We start from the raw sequence: 15,383 nt of genomic DNA, 5'->3' as shown, positions 1-15,383 counted from the left end.
GGGAGCTGCCGAGATCCATGGGAAAAAACAGACTTCAAAGGCCAGATTGGTTGTTCAGTCAGCAGTATGTGGAGTTGCAGGAGCGAGCTGGTCGGTCAGCAGCGCGATCCATTCTGTCAGCAAATCTCACCTCATTGTTGTTAGCTAGCACTTGTGTATGTCACGTTGAAGTGCAGTAGACCTACTTCAAGAAAAGCGAGAGGAAAAAAAGGCGCTTGGAAAGAAAAGGCGGTAATAATAATATGACTTGCTGCACGAGGCGACATGCGAATTCCTCTGAGACTGAAGCTTCAAGAAAAGGCAGATGAAAGAACATTCTGTCCTATCACACCTTATGTAACTCCTGTCACCCTACCCCCCCCAATCTTTCCCTTCAATCTCCCCGCCCAATCCCCCCTCCATCTCCCACTGTCACACTCACCTGAGTCGGAAGAGAAGAAGGCTCACTGTCTTTCATGCTGAGCTCATATCCTTTCATCTCCTCATGTCGTTTCCTTTTATCTCCTGCAGGGAATGGCTTCCTCGGCACGTTCCAAAGGGGAGCATAAGCAGAGAGTCTTCTTGACGGTCTCTTTCGGCGGGATCAAGATTTACTGTGAAAGATCAGGGGTGAGTATCATGTCAGCGAGTGGGCCCATGGCGGAGCTGCACCGTGAGGCCTCTGCCAGCTGCTGTACTGTGAACCTACAGTATAGGACATCCAGAGGGCAGACGCTCGCACGGTTCAGTTCACAACGGCTGCCAGGGCCGCCATCTTGTAAGCCTTGCTGGCACGGTTGACATATTACTACAACCGCAATACCTGCACAGAAGAAAGATGATTCACAAGGTTATGCTGACATAAAACCTGTCATTTTCATCACTGCATGTACCAAAATTTTAATTGTTCTTCGAATATCAATGAAAAAAGCAGTAACATGCTCCCCATAGGACAGTTTGCCCTGTAGCTCATAAAAATTGAACTTGACAGCATTGCAGGTCTTGCATTTGATATTTGACCCTGAGTAAACTGGTTTAACATATACCCCAGTAAGAGTAGGGGTATGCTGCAGGACCTACTTAAGATCACTCAGGCCCTGTCTGCCTGCTAATGATAGCACAGTGAGCAATGTTATGGTGATGTTATGAGACAGGCTGTTTCCGTCTCCATCCTGGCTTCCATCCCCCTGGCGGACTCAGAGGCCTGCTGTTCCATTACAGGATGATCGAGGGGCTCGGCTCTCCCCCGTCCTGGGGCGTAGCGTTGGCTAGATAGGCCCACTCTGCTCATCAGCGCTAACCGATAATTAGCACTCAGTTCCACCCCTTAATGATCATTGCCGCTAATGCTAATTACACCGCGGCTCCACCTCAGCTGTCGTTAGTGCTAAACTGATAATTATGCAACAGCGTTTGTCCCGTGGCTGCCGACCCCCACTCCCACCACCAACCGTGTATTCCCCCCCCCCCCCCCCCCCCCCCAAAAAAAAAAAACACCCATCTTTGATAATATCTGTATTCAATATGACTTGTGGTGATAGTGGCGTGATTTTCGTCTGTAATGAAAACGAACATTAAGCCTCCCGCCACCACCAACCAGCTCACAAGCTTTGACAAGCTCATTTGTTGTTTTGGAAATCATGCCCCCTAATGCTCTTCATTTTATTTACTGATTACTGGCAGTAAATAACACTCCACACTTAATATCCCTCTTGAGTTATTATGGTGGAAATGGGGAACACTCCAGTGCAGGCAGCGTCAGCAGGCGTTTAAATGGAAATACTTTATGTAAAGCTGACATGATTCTCTGCTGAGTTGGATAGACTAGTCATATTAGTTTTGTATTTTACATTAATCTCAGGCGTTACTAGTGATGCTCCCCGCTGAATGCGTATAATATTGGCTAATATTCAGATGAAAGCTCCTCCCCGGCGTCTAAGCTTATCTCTGCTAATAGCGGGGAGGCAGGTGGGTGTGCCTGAATGACAGCTGAATTACTCTCAGTGTCTATATATGGGTGCGTGTTTATGTTTTCTGAGTTTTGAGGGTTTCTATTTTTTGGCTGATGTTTCAGAGCTGTCCATCAGTCAGCAATGTTGTGAATACATCATACAGTAGGTTGTCTCCTGCTCACTAATTTGGTGTTACTCAGTCATCGAATTCAAAGCATCTCAAACCCTTTTGGTATCAAAGTAAGGACTAAGAGATGTCTGTCACCCAAATCAAGCACAAAACAAACGTTTTGCTACTGAATTATATTGTATCCTTTATGACAGAGTACCAGTTCTATTGTAACTATAATATAACAGTGAAATTGAGATTTCATCACCTTTGAATCTCTCCTCTCACTGTAGGATACTTTTACGCTCACGATGTGCTGGTTGTCTGCTGTACTGCAATACAGCAGTTATTGTAAAACATTATATAAAAAAGGCTTTCAAATAAAACAAGAAATGTTTTTGCATCTTTAAGCGGAGGAAGAGATAATGTAGAATGTAGGTGTGGCAAGTTTCTATATAACTATCTCTGTCTCTGCCATCTAGGTGCTCCTGCATCACCACTCAGTCCATGAAATCAGCTACATTGCCAAGGACACCAGGGACCACCGGGCCTTTGGCTATGTCTGCGGGAAGGAGGGCCACCACAGGTTTGTGGCCATCAAGACTGCGCAGTCGGTGAGTAGTTTTCTACTCTTTTAAAATGTTTTGAGGAAAGTCCGAGTCAAGTCTCAAGTCCTTGAGGGTACCTCCCATGAGTCACAAGCCTGCATAAGTACATTTCATGTTGAAACACAAGTCTTTTCTAATCTCTGAGTGCTGACCACACAATTTGAACAGTAATACTGTTTATCTAGTGTAAGTAATGATGTTTTTTTTACTGTGCATTGCTAAGACGAAGTCATTCATAGACTTAACAATTACACATTCAAGCTGTGTGCCTATGCAAGGATTGCCTGGCATATTTATTGTAAATAATTTTAAAAAATGTGGTCAAAATTTTATCTAATCAAGGAAAACAGCTAAAGCTAATTGTACATAACTTGCAATTTGCGATATGTGACTTATAAATTTAGAAACCATTTTTGATCAAATGAAAAGGTTTTGACCTTGGAGACTGTTTGACAAGAAGAAACTTAAACTTAAATGCCATTCTGCATCTCATTGCTGTACTCCATCCCTTCTTTCCTCGCATCTCTTTTCCCGTCTTCCTCTAATTCCTTCATATACCCTTCTCTCCTCTTTTTAATCCCATTCCTTAATGTGCCACATCCTCTCTTTCTTCTTCCTTCTCTTTCCATTACTCTCATTCAGGCGGAGCCTCTCATCATTGACCTGCGTGACCTCTTCACGCTCATCTACGACATTAAACAGCGAGAGGAGATGGAGAAGAAGGCCCAGAAAGACAAACAGTGTGAGCAGGCAGTCTACCAGGTAGGACACTCTAGGACGCCAGTTACTGCTTCTTTTTTTTTTTCTCTTTTGCTGCTGTCTTTCCCATTCAGAGGCGAGATCACACATAATAACTCAGCCAGCAATTCATTCACACAACAGAAATCTTAACACTTTCAAGCTCCCTCTGAAGTGCGTTGCAGACTGTGTTTGTCTGCAACATTGATTTACATCTGAATATCTAAATATAATGGAAGTGCAACATGTTTTTCGCTGGAGTCTGACATGTGTGACAGGAAATCTATGTGTCTGTGATATACCAAATCACTGTTTCGCACGCTGTCAGTCTGTAATTACTTGCTTGCAGAGCAAGACAGACTGAGATGAATATATATTTATATTTTTGCTCTGCATTCTGTTCTTCCTACGTTTATTTTCTAATGAGACTGTTAATTCGGCTGCATTGTTTTACTGATGAAAAACAAAACATGTCATCTGCCTTCTGCCACTGCACAGACCATCCTGGAGGACGAAGTGGACGATCCAGTTTATCAGGTAGGTCTGTAGGCACACAGAGCAGGAACACAACACTGCTTACCTTGACGCATATCTAGCTTCACTGGTGCTGTTTTCACTCTCACATCTGGGAATCAGAAATTACTTAATCCTCAATTTAAATATCTTCTCCAGTCACTGATCTGCTTGAATTAATGATTCATAATATTCCACCATTCCAGTAATACACAGCAGACCATCCTAGTGGACAGTTTTGTTCAACCATTCAACTCCCATTTGCCAGTGCAGTGTTGTAAAACCATATTTTTTAAGTTGATCTGTGTCAATGTTCTGATTTCTTCCAAAGACATGCACCCCTGACTGGTTGTTACCCTCCTTTTTGCCCTGTGCATTTATTTGGCTGAACATGATTTCTTTTTTTCTCTGTGTTTGCTCACACTGAATACAGACAACACTAACTCTTACTCTGAATGCTATGTTCAGTGATACGTCCAACCACCTCCCAAAATCACCTCTGTTCTTTGCTCTTGAAGTGTGTTTGCATAAAGTCATTCCCATTTGTAGCTTTCAATTATGTTGATGTTGGTTGACAAAACTCCAGACTGCGGCCAGAATCTTTAAGAAAAAGTGCGACATTTTAGGAAATTCGCTCCTTCGCTTTTTCGAAAGAGGATGAGAGGATCGAAACCACTTGTATCGATCTCCTCATCTAACTCAAGAAAACATGTAAGTATATTTCCCAAAATGGCGCACTGTTCTTTTAATTTGAGATCCACAAAGTTATTTATTTACGTCAACCTTTGAGGAGATACTTACTGATGAGACTTCTATCTTGGATCTCAAGCACATTTTTCTGACCTCCGGGTCTATTTTCTCTCAAAGAGGTGGAGCATCACATTGCTGTTGAAGGGAGACCTCTAGCTAAGACCTCCGCATTGCCTTGAACTACTGCCTGACCTATTATACTTGTGCTCTTTCCTCTTTCCACCTCACTCTTTTTCTTTCTCTCTTCATCTCCCCATTCCTCTTTCCCATGCCCCATTTTTTTTTTTTTACACCCTTTACATCCCTGATCTCATCTCACTCCCCACTTGACGGCATCTTCACTCCCCCTTGTGCTTTCATTTATTCTTGTCATGTATCACTCCCTCGCTGTATTTTACATGCCAACCTTTCTGTCTGTCTTCCCATCTCATTATTCTCTGCATCTCTACGCCTTGCCCACTACTTCTATTCTGTAGTACATAGTGTTTGAGGCTGGACACGAACCCCTCCGTGGCCCCCAGTCAGAGGAGAGCGTGTATCAGGTACAAAGACAAGCATCGCCCCCTTTTCTTCTCCCTCTTCATATCCTGTGGTAGATGATAATAGAAACAGTACTAACAACATAACTTTATAGCACCTTTTTTATAATGAAGGTACAAATGCAAATTGCTTGTTGAGATAATCAAAACCAAGACATTTCTTCAGATTCAGGTTTAGATCAGGTGTTAAAAGGCTTTTGTTTTACTGAGACTGAAGATGAAAAGCCATTCAGAAAAGAACCAAATGCAGCTGTGAGATGTATTACAGTAAAAAGGTTAAGTTCATTTTAGAAATGTCAAAATAAAAAGGCAATGAAGAGGCTTTATGTTGAAGACAACGCCTCATTTAGCTTCTGAAACAGCTGCAGCGGAGTCAAGGTCAGTTGTTTAATCTGTATAGCTCACCCAAAGCCTGTATTCTGGGCTCCTTTTAGATGTCCAACACTTTGACCTTTTTGATTTTAGACCATTTGAAGGACCAGCTAGGACTCCAGGGACCTGTCGTATGGTTTAATCCTATCCCCCCCCCCTCCCTCCCTTTCTCTCTCCCTCTCTCTCCTCCTCCTCCTCCTCTTTTTGCCTCTCTGTATCTTGCGTTCCTCTGAAGATGAAAGATGCAGAGAGAGAGATTAATCACTTGCCATGCCATTTGATCTCAGAGTGAAACAAGATCAATAGACTTGGGGAAAACGTAACTGAAAGTTAACCAGTTGAGGGAGTGATAGAGAAACAGGCAGCAAGGTTAAAAGCAACAGATAGTTCGGATAAATGTGAAAGAAACATGCAAAGAGGGACAGGGTTTTCTGAGGTATTTTCTTGTTGTCAGACGAACCAGTTGAGACATACTGTTGCAGAATAACAATAGGCTTTCTTAATACTCATAGAATCAGCACACAGCATCCTCAAGCATTGTTTGCAATCAATATTGATTTAAGTAGAATTGATTCAACAGCTCAACTGTAGAATTTGCATAATCCCATTGCTCTAAAAGATAAAATTACATCTTGAAAAAAAATCGAAATTGATGTAGTGAGTGTAGTGTGTAGAGTGTAGGGTAGTGTTTTTTTCCTATTTTAATAGACATGTTTCAGGTCTTGTAAGATCCTGTTATAAAATACCCAGCCTGTTAAAAAAAAAAGAAAACAGAAAAGAAAAAAGGTGTTGCTCTGTTACTTACTCGACCTCCAATCCAATGCAGGTCCCAACCAGTCAGCAGAAGGAAGGGATCTATGATGTCCCAAAACGCCATTTCATGACTGTAGGTGTTTTTATTTTTATTATTTGTTTCTTTACTCTTCTACTTGCAAACCTCTCTTTAATATCCTCTTGAAGGAAGTGTCTTAAGTCCCCTTTGACAGTGTCCATTTACAATATCTAATAGTTATGCGTCCCAACATACAGGCTCTAAAATGCATTTTCCCAAGCCAAGGACAAGTCAGACGGAGGTCTGTTTCTGCATCCACTTTCTTTGATGATGATGATGATGAAACAAAGCTACATTGGTCATGCCTAACCTGCTTGAAGAGATAAGACTAATTGATTGGTCAACCAAAGTCAGACAGGTCAGCAATTTCACAGAACATTAGCGAGGCAGGCTTTGTATCCAAAATCCAATCCTGTGCAGAATCTGACGCATGTCGGGACCAGATGGTTTGAGACAAAATCGGTTGTGAGTCTGTTTGTTTGTTGGTCCCATTTGTCTTGTACAGTGGACTGGATGAATAAATACAGGGGTGGCTGTTCCATCTTCCTCAGAGGATGAGGACGAGAGGTTTGTAGGTGGGGTGGGTGTTGGGTTGAGCTGCATGCAGTGTAGTCACGGCTACATCCAATCAGGGCCACCAAACATTCATAAATGCTGTACTTCAATGAATAGCAATACATTTTCTACAGTGAATTGATTTGATTAGAAAACAGCACAAAAGGCATTTTTTTTGATCCCCCCCCCCCCCCTCCCCTCCCAGTTTCATCAAAACAGAAAATATATTTCATTTCATCCTGGTAGGTTTTATGAGTTCTTCACCACCATGCAGTGACCACACTATTACGTCTCTCAGATCGCTTATAAAAACATTTATTCAAGCCTATTTCACCAAACATTCACCCGGGGAAAATTTCCACGCAACTTTTGAAAACAGCCCTAGCAAAGTGCTTCTCTCTCTTCGCTGTTTGTGTGCTTGTTGCTCGGCATATCAAGCAGATAAACTGTCCTGGCCCCCTCGCTATCTCACCCAAACAGCCCATGCCAGTATAAGTAGCAGCGCTTCCATATCTCTAAGTGTTACTGCTTGTCTGTTCATTCAGTTGGAGCTTTTTGAGAGCCTAGAGCTCCCCTGATGTGTGTCAGTGTCTGCAGGGAGAGACCTCTGTGTACAATGTTTACCTTTTTTTCCAAATTCTGACTCATTCTGCACCCCTCAATGGTTACAAAGTGCCGTGCAAACTGTGAGATCCGTTATGTCCCGGCTTATTCAAGGAGGACATAAGCGCCATGTTAGCAGCAACACTGATTGCTGTGATTTCTACCCTTTCCTTTCTTTTTTTGGAATATGTTGTGTTTGTGTGTGCATTTGTTTATTTATAGCATGCAAATCCTGTGTGTTTTTGTGCTTTTGTGGTGATTCATTGTCTGCTTGTGCATGGCCCAAGAGACATTTCATGCAACTTAGCCATTCCATAGTGTCTTCCATAGCCGCGTCCCCTCTCCTTTAAGTAGTGTGAGTGGAGGACAGAGAGGACTAGAGCAGGGGTCACATCTGCCTATAGGGTGAGGTGACCTCATTGTCTCGGTCGGGTGGTTCCAGGAGTTTCTTCCCTCATGTATTCATTCATTCGGCGAAATAAACACACTCCTCTGTGCATAGATCTGCTCACAGAGTCGAATCAGCATGATAAAGCAGCCCAGGCTCTCACGGGGCCCTCTTGATTGGCAGACATAAGAATATCTAATCAGAGTCTGTTTTATGGGACTGAATAGCCTTTTCCCCACTCAATTATAGAGAGCCATGAAAGATTCATTTTAGATCCATTTTCTGATAGTGAAACGAGGGGATAGTTGTTTCTTGCCATCCACAGCACAACTGCCTTTGTGAATAGATTTCACTCCCCCACCTACCCACCCATGCCACCACCATAGCCTATGTGGAGATGAACTCAAGGTTTCATGACGGTGCAAATCTCATTGTCACGATGTATCACTGTGCCTTGTGCTCTCTCTTCCTTGGTTCAATTCACAGAATATCAACCACTTTGATCTTTTCGGAGACATGTCCACTCCTCCCTCGGTGAGTACTGCCGCACAAAAGCAAAACCTCCTTTTAAGTTTGTGGAGTTTATACCAGTTGGAAAAATTGCAATAATATTAGGTTGGGTGGCAGGGGAAGGAATTACCTGAATATCTGACAGTACTGCAGATTAATGTGCTGCGAAGTGACTTTTAGGTGACTTTGATAGTGGTGACATCTGTGTGTGTGTGTGTGTGCGCGTGTGTTTGCATGTGCGCTTTTCCTCCCAGATGCCCCCATCACCTGCCAACACACTGGACCCGAGCAGGAGCAGCCGCCAGCAGCAACACAATCCTGCTGAGATGTACGCCCCCTTCAGCCCCACCTCTGTGCCGTCAGGTAGCTACCCAAACCAAGATGCTGTATCTCTTTCACAATACACTACATAAAAGAGAACAAACGCCAGTGGGAATGTCTTTCTTTGATGTTTAGTTTGTGAAAAGCCTTGCAAAGATTTGGCAGGATGTGGATTTATCTCTGTTTTTATAAGAACCACATACTGAGCAGCAATGTGATTATGCTAGAAGCCACAGAGACACTGTACAGTGATGTTTCCTAAAGGACCATTTTGTTGGTTTTTTCATATTTTAAGAAAAACACTGACAGGATTTACCCATTTACCATTGTCAATTAATTACAATTTGCAGTATTTTATATTTAGGTTGTCATTGTTTTACATTCATTTCACAACAAAATGAAAATCAACTCGCAATGACTTGAAACCTGCTTAAGATGAACCATATGGTGCCATCATTTGTAAAGCATCTTTGAGTGCATTGAAAAAGGCTATATTATTATTTATATTATTATTACTACCATATTATTATTATTATCACAATAAAAAAGATAAATAAAATATGATGCATTTTTACAGAAGTACCCAATAGCATAAAATAGTTAGCAATAGCCTCTTGACTAGCCACAACCTTAAAATGCCCCTTACATGTTAATGCATGACTAATAACAGTCCAGTAATATAATGTACTGTATGTATAAGAGTAGAACACTCTGAAATGGTCCATTTCCAAAACCTGTGCTCTGGAAACTACATTTGTAGCTAATGGGCTAAACCATGCAACACTGTTATTGTGGTCTTTTAACTGAAGGAACAGACACTGACAATAATACATATTATATGTCTCAGTTGAGTACAAGACTACACAAGCTGGAGAATCTTTTTGCTATAATGTTCAACATTAAATAGCTCTCACTGTTACACAAGGACTGCAAAACAGCAACATTAATATAGGACCATGCTGTAATTTTGAAAATCAATGTATTGAAATTGTAATTACAGGAGAAGAAATTATAATAATGATCTTCACTTCCTTTTCCTGCCTTAATATCCTTTAATAATTTCCTTCCTTCTCCAGGTTATATGACCATGGGCCCAGTGCAGGCAGCCCAGTGGGCGCAGCAGCCGTTTCCTGCCCAGGCTCAGACTCTAGCCTTCCCCGTGCAGGGGCCCCTCCAGGTGGCTCAGGTCCTCCCCGGTGGTCAGCCGGTCATCTGGAGCCAGGCCAACATTTTCCCAGCCACTCAGCAGCAGTGGGCAGCCATGGCAGCCTATATGCCGGCCCAGACTGTGGGCGTGGGGGGCCATGCCATCCCAGCTGCCATGCTCCAAGGCCTGGTACCCATTACCACCATGTGCCCCCAAGCCTGCGACCTATCAGCCCCATCCTCGGCCATCACCAGCCCCCAGCACACGGCCGACCCCGCCCTGCTTCAGCGGCAGCTGAGCCTGAGCAAAGAAGGCCTTGGCTTGGACTCAGACGCAGGCGAGGGCCCCTCTACATCAGGGGCTGGAGCAGCAGCAGGTGTGGGATCTGGTGTTGCGTCAGCAGCGGTGAGCAGGTGTGGGACTCCAGGCCTCATGAGTGTACCAGACACACTGGCCTGCAGTCAGCTGATGCCACCTTCAGCTGCTGCGACCCAGGAAGAGGAAGGGAGCTGTAGTGACCTTGATCTCTCTCGGATGACCTTGAGCCCAGGTACATCCACGTCACCGTCTACTGAATCTCGTAAGTGTTCTTAATTATTGTCCTTCTACATTATTATTATTACTATTGTTATTACTATTATTACTACTGCTGACTAAACCAACATCTGCTCAGCTCTCTGTGAAAAGAAAATAGCACTTTAAAATCTCAAATCTCAGCCGATCAATTTTTGTCAGCCATGCTGGCGGCAATCACTCTATGAATGAAAATTTGTCAGGTTGATCCACTACTTTGGTCTAGACTGAAATATCTCAGCTACTGAGCCATTGCCATGAAATGTTTTACAGATATCCATGTTGCCCAGAGGATGAATCATAATGACTTAATGCCAAGAGCTGGTCAAATTTTTCACTCATCAAGTGAAATATCTACTAAATGGATTGGCTCAAAATTTTGTACAGTCATTCATGGGTCCCAGACAGTGTCTACTAATGACTTTTCCTCTAATCTCAATTTATGACATTCCCATCAGCCTCAGCTGTATTTTGTGTTTAGTGGTAATTAGCAAATATTAGCATGCAACATGCTGAACTATGATACTGAAAATTCTACCTGCATCATCAGCATGTTAGCTTTGTTATTGTGAGCATTTAGCTCAAAGCACCATTGTGCCAAAGTACAGCCTTGTATCTCGCAAAAACTCCATTGACCTTTGGGAAGGCAAAAAGAGTTGTGCTTTATTTGATAGTACACAGAATATAGGATGTTAGGTATAATGGAAAAGAAAGAGACGGGGTGACATGTAGTAAAGGTCATATGATAAAGATTTGAATCCATTACCTCTCAGTATAGGTTAAGCATGTTAGTAGTGTGGTGCTAAAATATATTCACAGAACAGATTAGCATTAAACAGTAAACATTTCATATTTTGGAGAATGGTATAAAACAAAGTTGATATTCTACTGCATGTCCTCTTTCTGTGAAAAATGCAAGTTGGCTATTGTCACTTTGCAGCCTCCACTCCAGCCCCACAGCAGAGCTCTTCTTCAGACTGCCCCCCCTCCCAGGCCAGTGACCCCCCGACAGATCACTCCCCTGTAGACCCAGAGGGCAACTCCAGCAACGCCACGGAGGAACAATCGGTGAGCACCACCCCCAAGGGTTACATCCCTGTCAATAAGATTCATGGATTTGATGTAGCAACTGACTGGCGTGATGCTATAATCTATTATTGTCATGACGATGATCTGTTCTCAACTGCATTGCATGTAATCACGCTGAGGAGAATGTCATGTGATTAATGTGGCCAAATGGGATTGATTTCACCTTATTTTCAGAAAAATGTCAAATCAATTAAGAATTAAAGGTCAAAGATTATTTAAATGTCTTGATTAGATCATATATAAGAAGGTAAAATTATGTTTCTGGGTAATTAAAGTTGTTGTAATTTTCCTAAATGTTCAGCCGATGTTTTGCTGGGAAACGTGAGGAAAGGGGTGCACATCTAGCAAAACCTTACCAACTGGAGAGGGGGATGATTTTGATAACTATATGGTCTTGAGAGAGAAAAATTCAACAACCACTTCTCTCTTTTTCAGGGCTCTGTTGTTGCAAGGTCGGTCTCTCCAGTGCCCAGTGAAGCTCCTGATCCCCCGCAGGATCAGACCTGTCCACAGGAAGACAGCTAGAGAACAACAGACGCCGAGTGGGTATATCATCATTCCCTCCCCTCTGATTTACTTGAGTTATCTATGGACTGCCTTTATATTGTGGCTTTTCATGTCTTTCATCCCCTGCTCTTTTCATCTCCCTCATTCAAGAGATATTTGTTTATGCATATCACAATGTCCAACTACCCCCCCCCCCCCCCCTCTCATTTTTTGGCGTTTTGTGTTCTTTTATTAGCTTTATATTTTCATTTGTCAGTGTTTCTATTTTTCCTTGTGGATGAGTGGTTCCCTGCCAACTGGAAAAGAGCCTTGGTTTAGTTCAATGTTTCTGTCATTATACCTCTCTGCATCATCCAAACCAAAGATCACCGCCTTATGAGTAAGGAAAGGCACAATGTTGCCACCTAGTGGTCAGATTTATAACTGCATTGAGTGATTTGAAAATGTTGCCTCTTGTCTTTTAGGAGATGGAAGCTCTCGAGGCCAAAACAGAAGCTCATGAGAAAGAGAAAAAGAGAGAGATGAGTGACTATGAACAGCAGCATCTCTCAAAGCTGGATTACACAGACTTGTTCTGTTTTTTCAACCTTTAAAGGATATTTTGGCAGTTCTCTTAATAGGCTGGCTATCCCAGGATCTGCTTTCCTCCAGAGGCCACACACACTGTACTGTACTCCTCAGCATGACAACCAGACTTTGGCTTTATCGTCCAATCAAATAAACCTTTCAACCAGGAAGTGACCTTTGATCTTTGCCCGAAAAACCCTACAGCAGGAGGTGATTGCACCCTCCTGCGATGGATTAATGCGTTTATATCTGCGAGGATGAGTTAAAAGGCCATGGTGACATTGATGATGCAAATTATTTTTGGAAACTTTCAAGAGGAGCAGCGTCCTATGTGGTTGACCTTCACTCACCCTGTCGACTGCCACCAGCAAAGACTGTGCACAGCAGACGGATTTGCCAAATGTTCTCATAGTGTTGCTCAACCAATTCGTCCATTTGCATGAACAGACTCAATGTGGATTCAGCGGACTCAGCTGTGAGCAAAACTGTTCTCTGCAGCTTCCTTCTAGGTCTGACACAAATCAAAAAAAGATGATTTTCTTTTTCTTATTTTATAAGCTGTGAATTCTTAGTTGATGAAACCAAGTCATTAGAGACATCAAGATGACTTTGAGGCATCAATGTTGAAATCAAATTTGCCAAACATCTATTTTGTAAATAAGAATCTTCCCAGTCCCCATACCTGAGCCTTTGTGCCATAAGATAGCTCTCTGCCTCTTGAATGCCAACTACCTGTGTTTCTCTCAAGCAATGCCCTACCAGCACCTCCATTTTTTTGACGTCTGGATGTTTGTTTCGCTTTTGCTGCCATTTTTTTTTTCTGAAAATGTCTTTGTTTCTGTTTGGTTGGTGAGATATGAACTGTGAATCAGTGTTACATGGTCATTCAAAATAAAGCCTGCTGTACCTGTCTCACTCATTTTGAACTTGGGAGATGAAAGAAATAAAAGGGTCCTACACTTGAAAAAAGAGTGACATACAGTAAATCCACAGGCCTCCTCTAAAAGGTTACAGACATTTTTCTAGTACATAGAAGGCAGATTTTCCTGCATCTCTTTGGGGTTTTTTTGTTGTTTTTTTGATACTCTACATTTGGGAATATTGTAGGTTGGCTCCACTTCGGCTCCATTTCAGCTCCACTGAATCCAAATGGTCAAAAGAAAGGCAACTTTATATGATGATCAATAGAGATATCACTATTAACTGCTAGACTTACAATACAATGGTAACTGTACCCCTGCTCGTGTAAGAAAAATAAGAAATAGTCCAAAATATTTTGTAAATTTTATTTATGGAATCAAGAATTGTGATTAAAAAGAGAAAAAAGGACTTTTGTACGTCTATGACTTCCCCATACACTGTACCCATGCCACTGTTCAGTCACAAATAAAATATCATGTGATTCCCACCTTTCTCTTTGGTTTTCATTTCATGGTTGACCTGATAGTATTGTTGTACACCAGCATCTGTCTCATAATGTACTAAGACAATGAGAGCAGCCAACAGAGGTTGCTCTCCTCACATAAATCCTGCATGTAGTCAATAATGGTCATGTGATCAGTGCTGATAATATTACTTAATCACATGAAGAGTGACACAGTGCTTTTTAAATACTGTTGGTCTGGGCCCTAAAAATTATGTACTGTTCTTCAGTGGTGGAAGAAATACTTAGATCCTTTATAAACTGTAAATAAAAGAAAAAGTATAACAATATAAAAATACTCCATTACAAGTAAGTCCTGCATTCAAAATCTTACAGAATACAGAAGTATTATCAGCAGGATGTACTTAAAGTACTCATGCAGTAAGGTAGATTAGTCCAGTGGTTCCCACCCTAGGGGTTGGGCCCCTCCAAATAGTCACAAAATAAATCTGAGGGGTTGTGAGATGATCAATGGGGTAGGAAAGATGAAAAAACACACTTCTGCTACACAAATCTGTACTCATGCTTTGGACTTTTCTCTAGTCTTTACCTTTTTTGTGAAATGTTGGATTATTTGATCTCTTCAAGACTCATTTTTTTTAAGTTTAGAAGGGAAATATGTCTGTGGAACACAGACATCTGCATTTTTCACAACCCAAAAAGATTGGGAACCACCGGTTTGATGTTGAACAATTCATTGTATTTTATAAGCTTGTTTATTAACTCATAAAAGGTGTGTTTTTATGTTCTTTATATATAATCTTTATAAATCACAATAATTAGATAGAAACTCCAGCTGTCAATTAAATGTGGTTCGTTAAAAACTGCAATATGTTCCTCTGAACTGTACTGTGAAAGTATAAAGTAGCCTAAAGTGAAAATAGAGAGTACCTCAAAATTGTACCAAAGCACAATATTGGAGTAAATGTATTTTGTTATTTTTGTTACCAGCTGTCCTTACAAACATGGATCTACCATCCTCATTCCAGTAGTATTAATGCCAGTTAAGAGATACAAGTAAATATTAGTAGCAGCATTTTTTGCTTTTCACTGAATAAGTAAACTATAGCTGAGTCATGAGGTTGTGTCATTCTGTGATATCCCAAATCAGTGAAGATGAACAAAGTTTAAAGGTCAATAGTGCACAAACATGACTGAAATGATTTGACCACACAAGTCTGTAACAGGAATTTACTTTATTACAAGGACTTGTTTTTCCATCAGTCATTTCTGATCTACAGTCGTGTTGCCTAACAATTTCATGTTCATCACTAAATGATATATATTATATATAAATTGATGATATAC

The 15,383-nt window shown here is 41.6% G+C and overlaps 1 protein-coding gene across 1 annotated transcript in view; it reads left to right on the top strand.

Annotated features, from left to right (window-relative positions):
* The window catches only part of LOC121908275, a 34,088-nt gene that overhangs the window by 11,979 nt on the left and 6,726 nt on the right, over positions 1-15,383 (top strand). The window contains exons 3-14 of the mRNA XM_042428178.1: positions 511-609; positions 2,523-2,654; positions 3,291-3,410; positions 3,885-3,923; positions 5,126-5,191; positions 6,387-6,446; positions 8,425-8,472; positions 8,703-8,811; positions 9,846-10,496; positions 11,409-11,557; positions 12,014-12,098; positions 12,342-12,397. Coding sequence (XP_042284112.1) covers positions 511-609; positions 2,523-2,654; positions 3,291-3,410; positions 3,885-3,923; positions 5,126-5,191; positions 6,387-6,446; positions 8,425-8,472; positions 8,703-8,811; positions 9,846-10,496; positions 11,409-11,557; positions 12,014-12,098; positions 12,342-12,397 — 1,614 coding nt within the window. The remainder of the gene's footprint in view (positions 1-510; positions 610-2,522; positions 2,655-3,290; positions 3,411-3,884; positions 3,924-5,125; positions 5,192-6,386; positions 6,447-8,424; positions 8,473-8,702; positions 8,812-9,845; positions 10,497-11,408; positions 11,558-12,013; positions 12,099-12,341; positions 12,398-15,383) is intronic.

The sequence above is a fragment of the Thunnus maccoyii genome, chromosome 12, assembly GCF_910596095.1.
Source record: "Thunnus maccoyii chromosome 12, fThuMac1.1, whole genome shotgun sequence".
Classification (NCBI taxonomy): Eukaryota; Metazoa; Chordata; class Actinopteri; order Scombriformes; family Scombridae; genus Thunnus; species Thunnus maccoyii.
The sequence above is the reverse complement of the archived record's forward strand: the minus strand, read 5'-3'. Positions and strand labels throughout refer to the sequence as shown.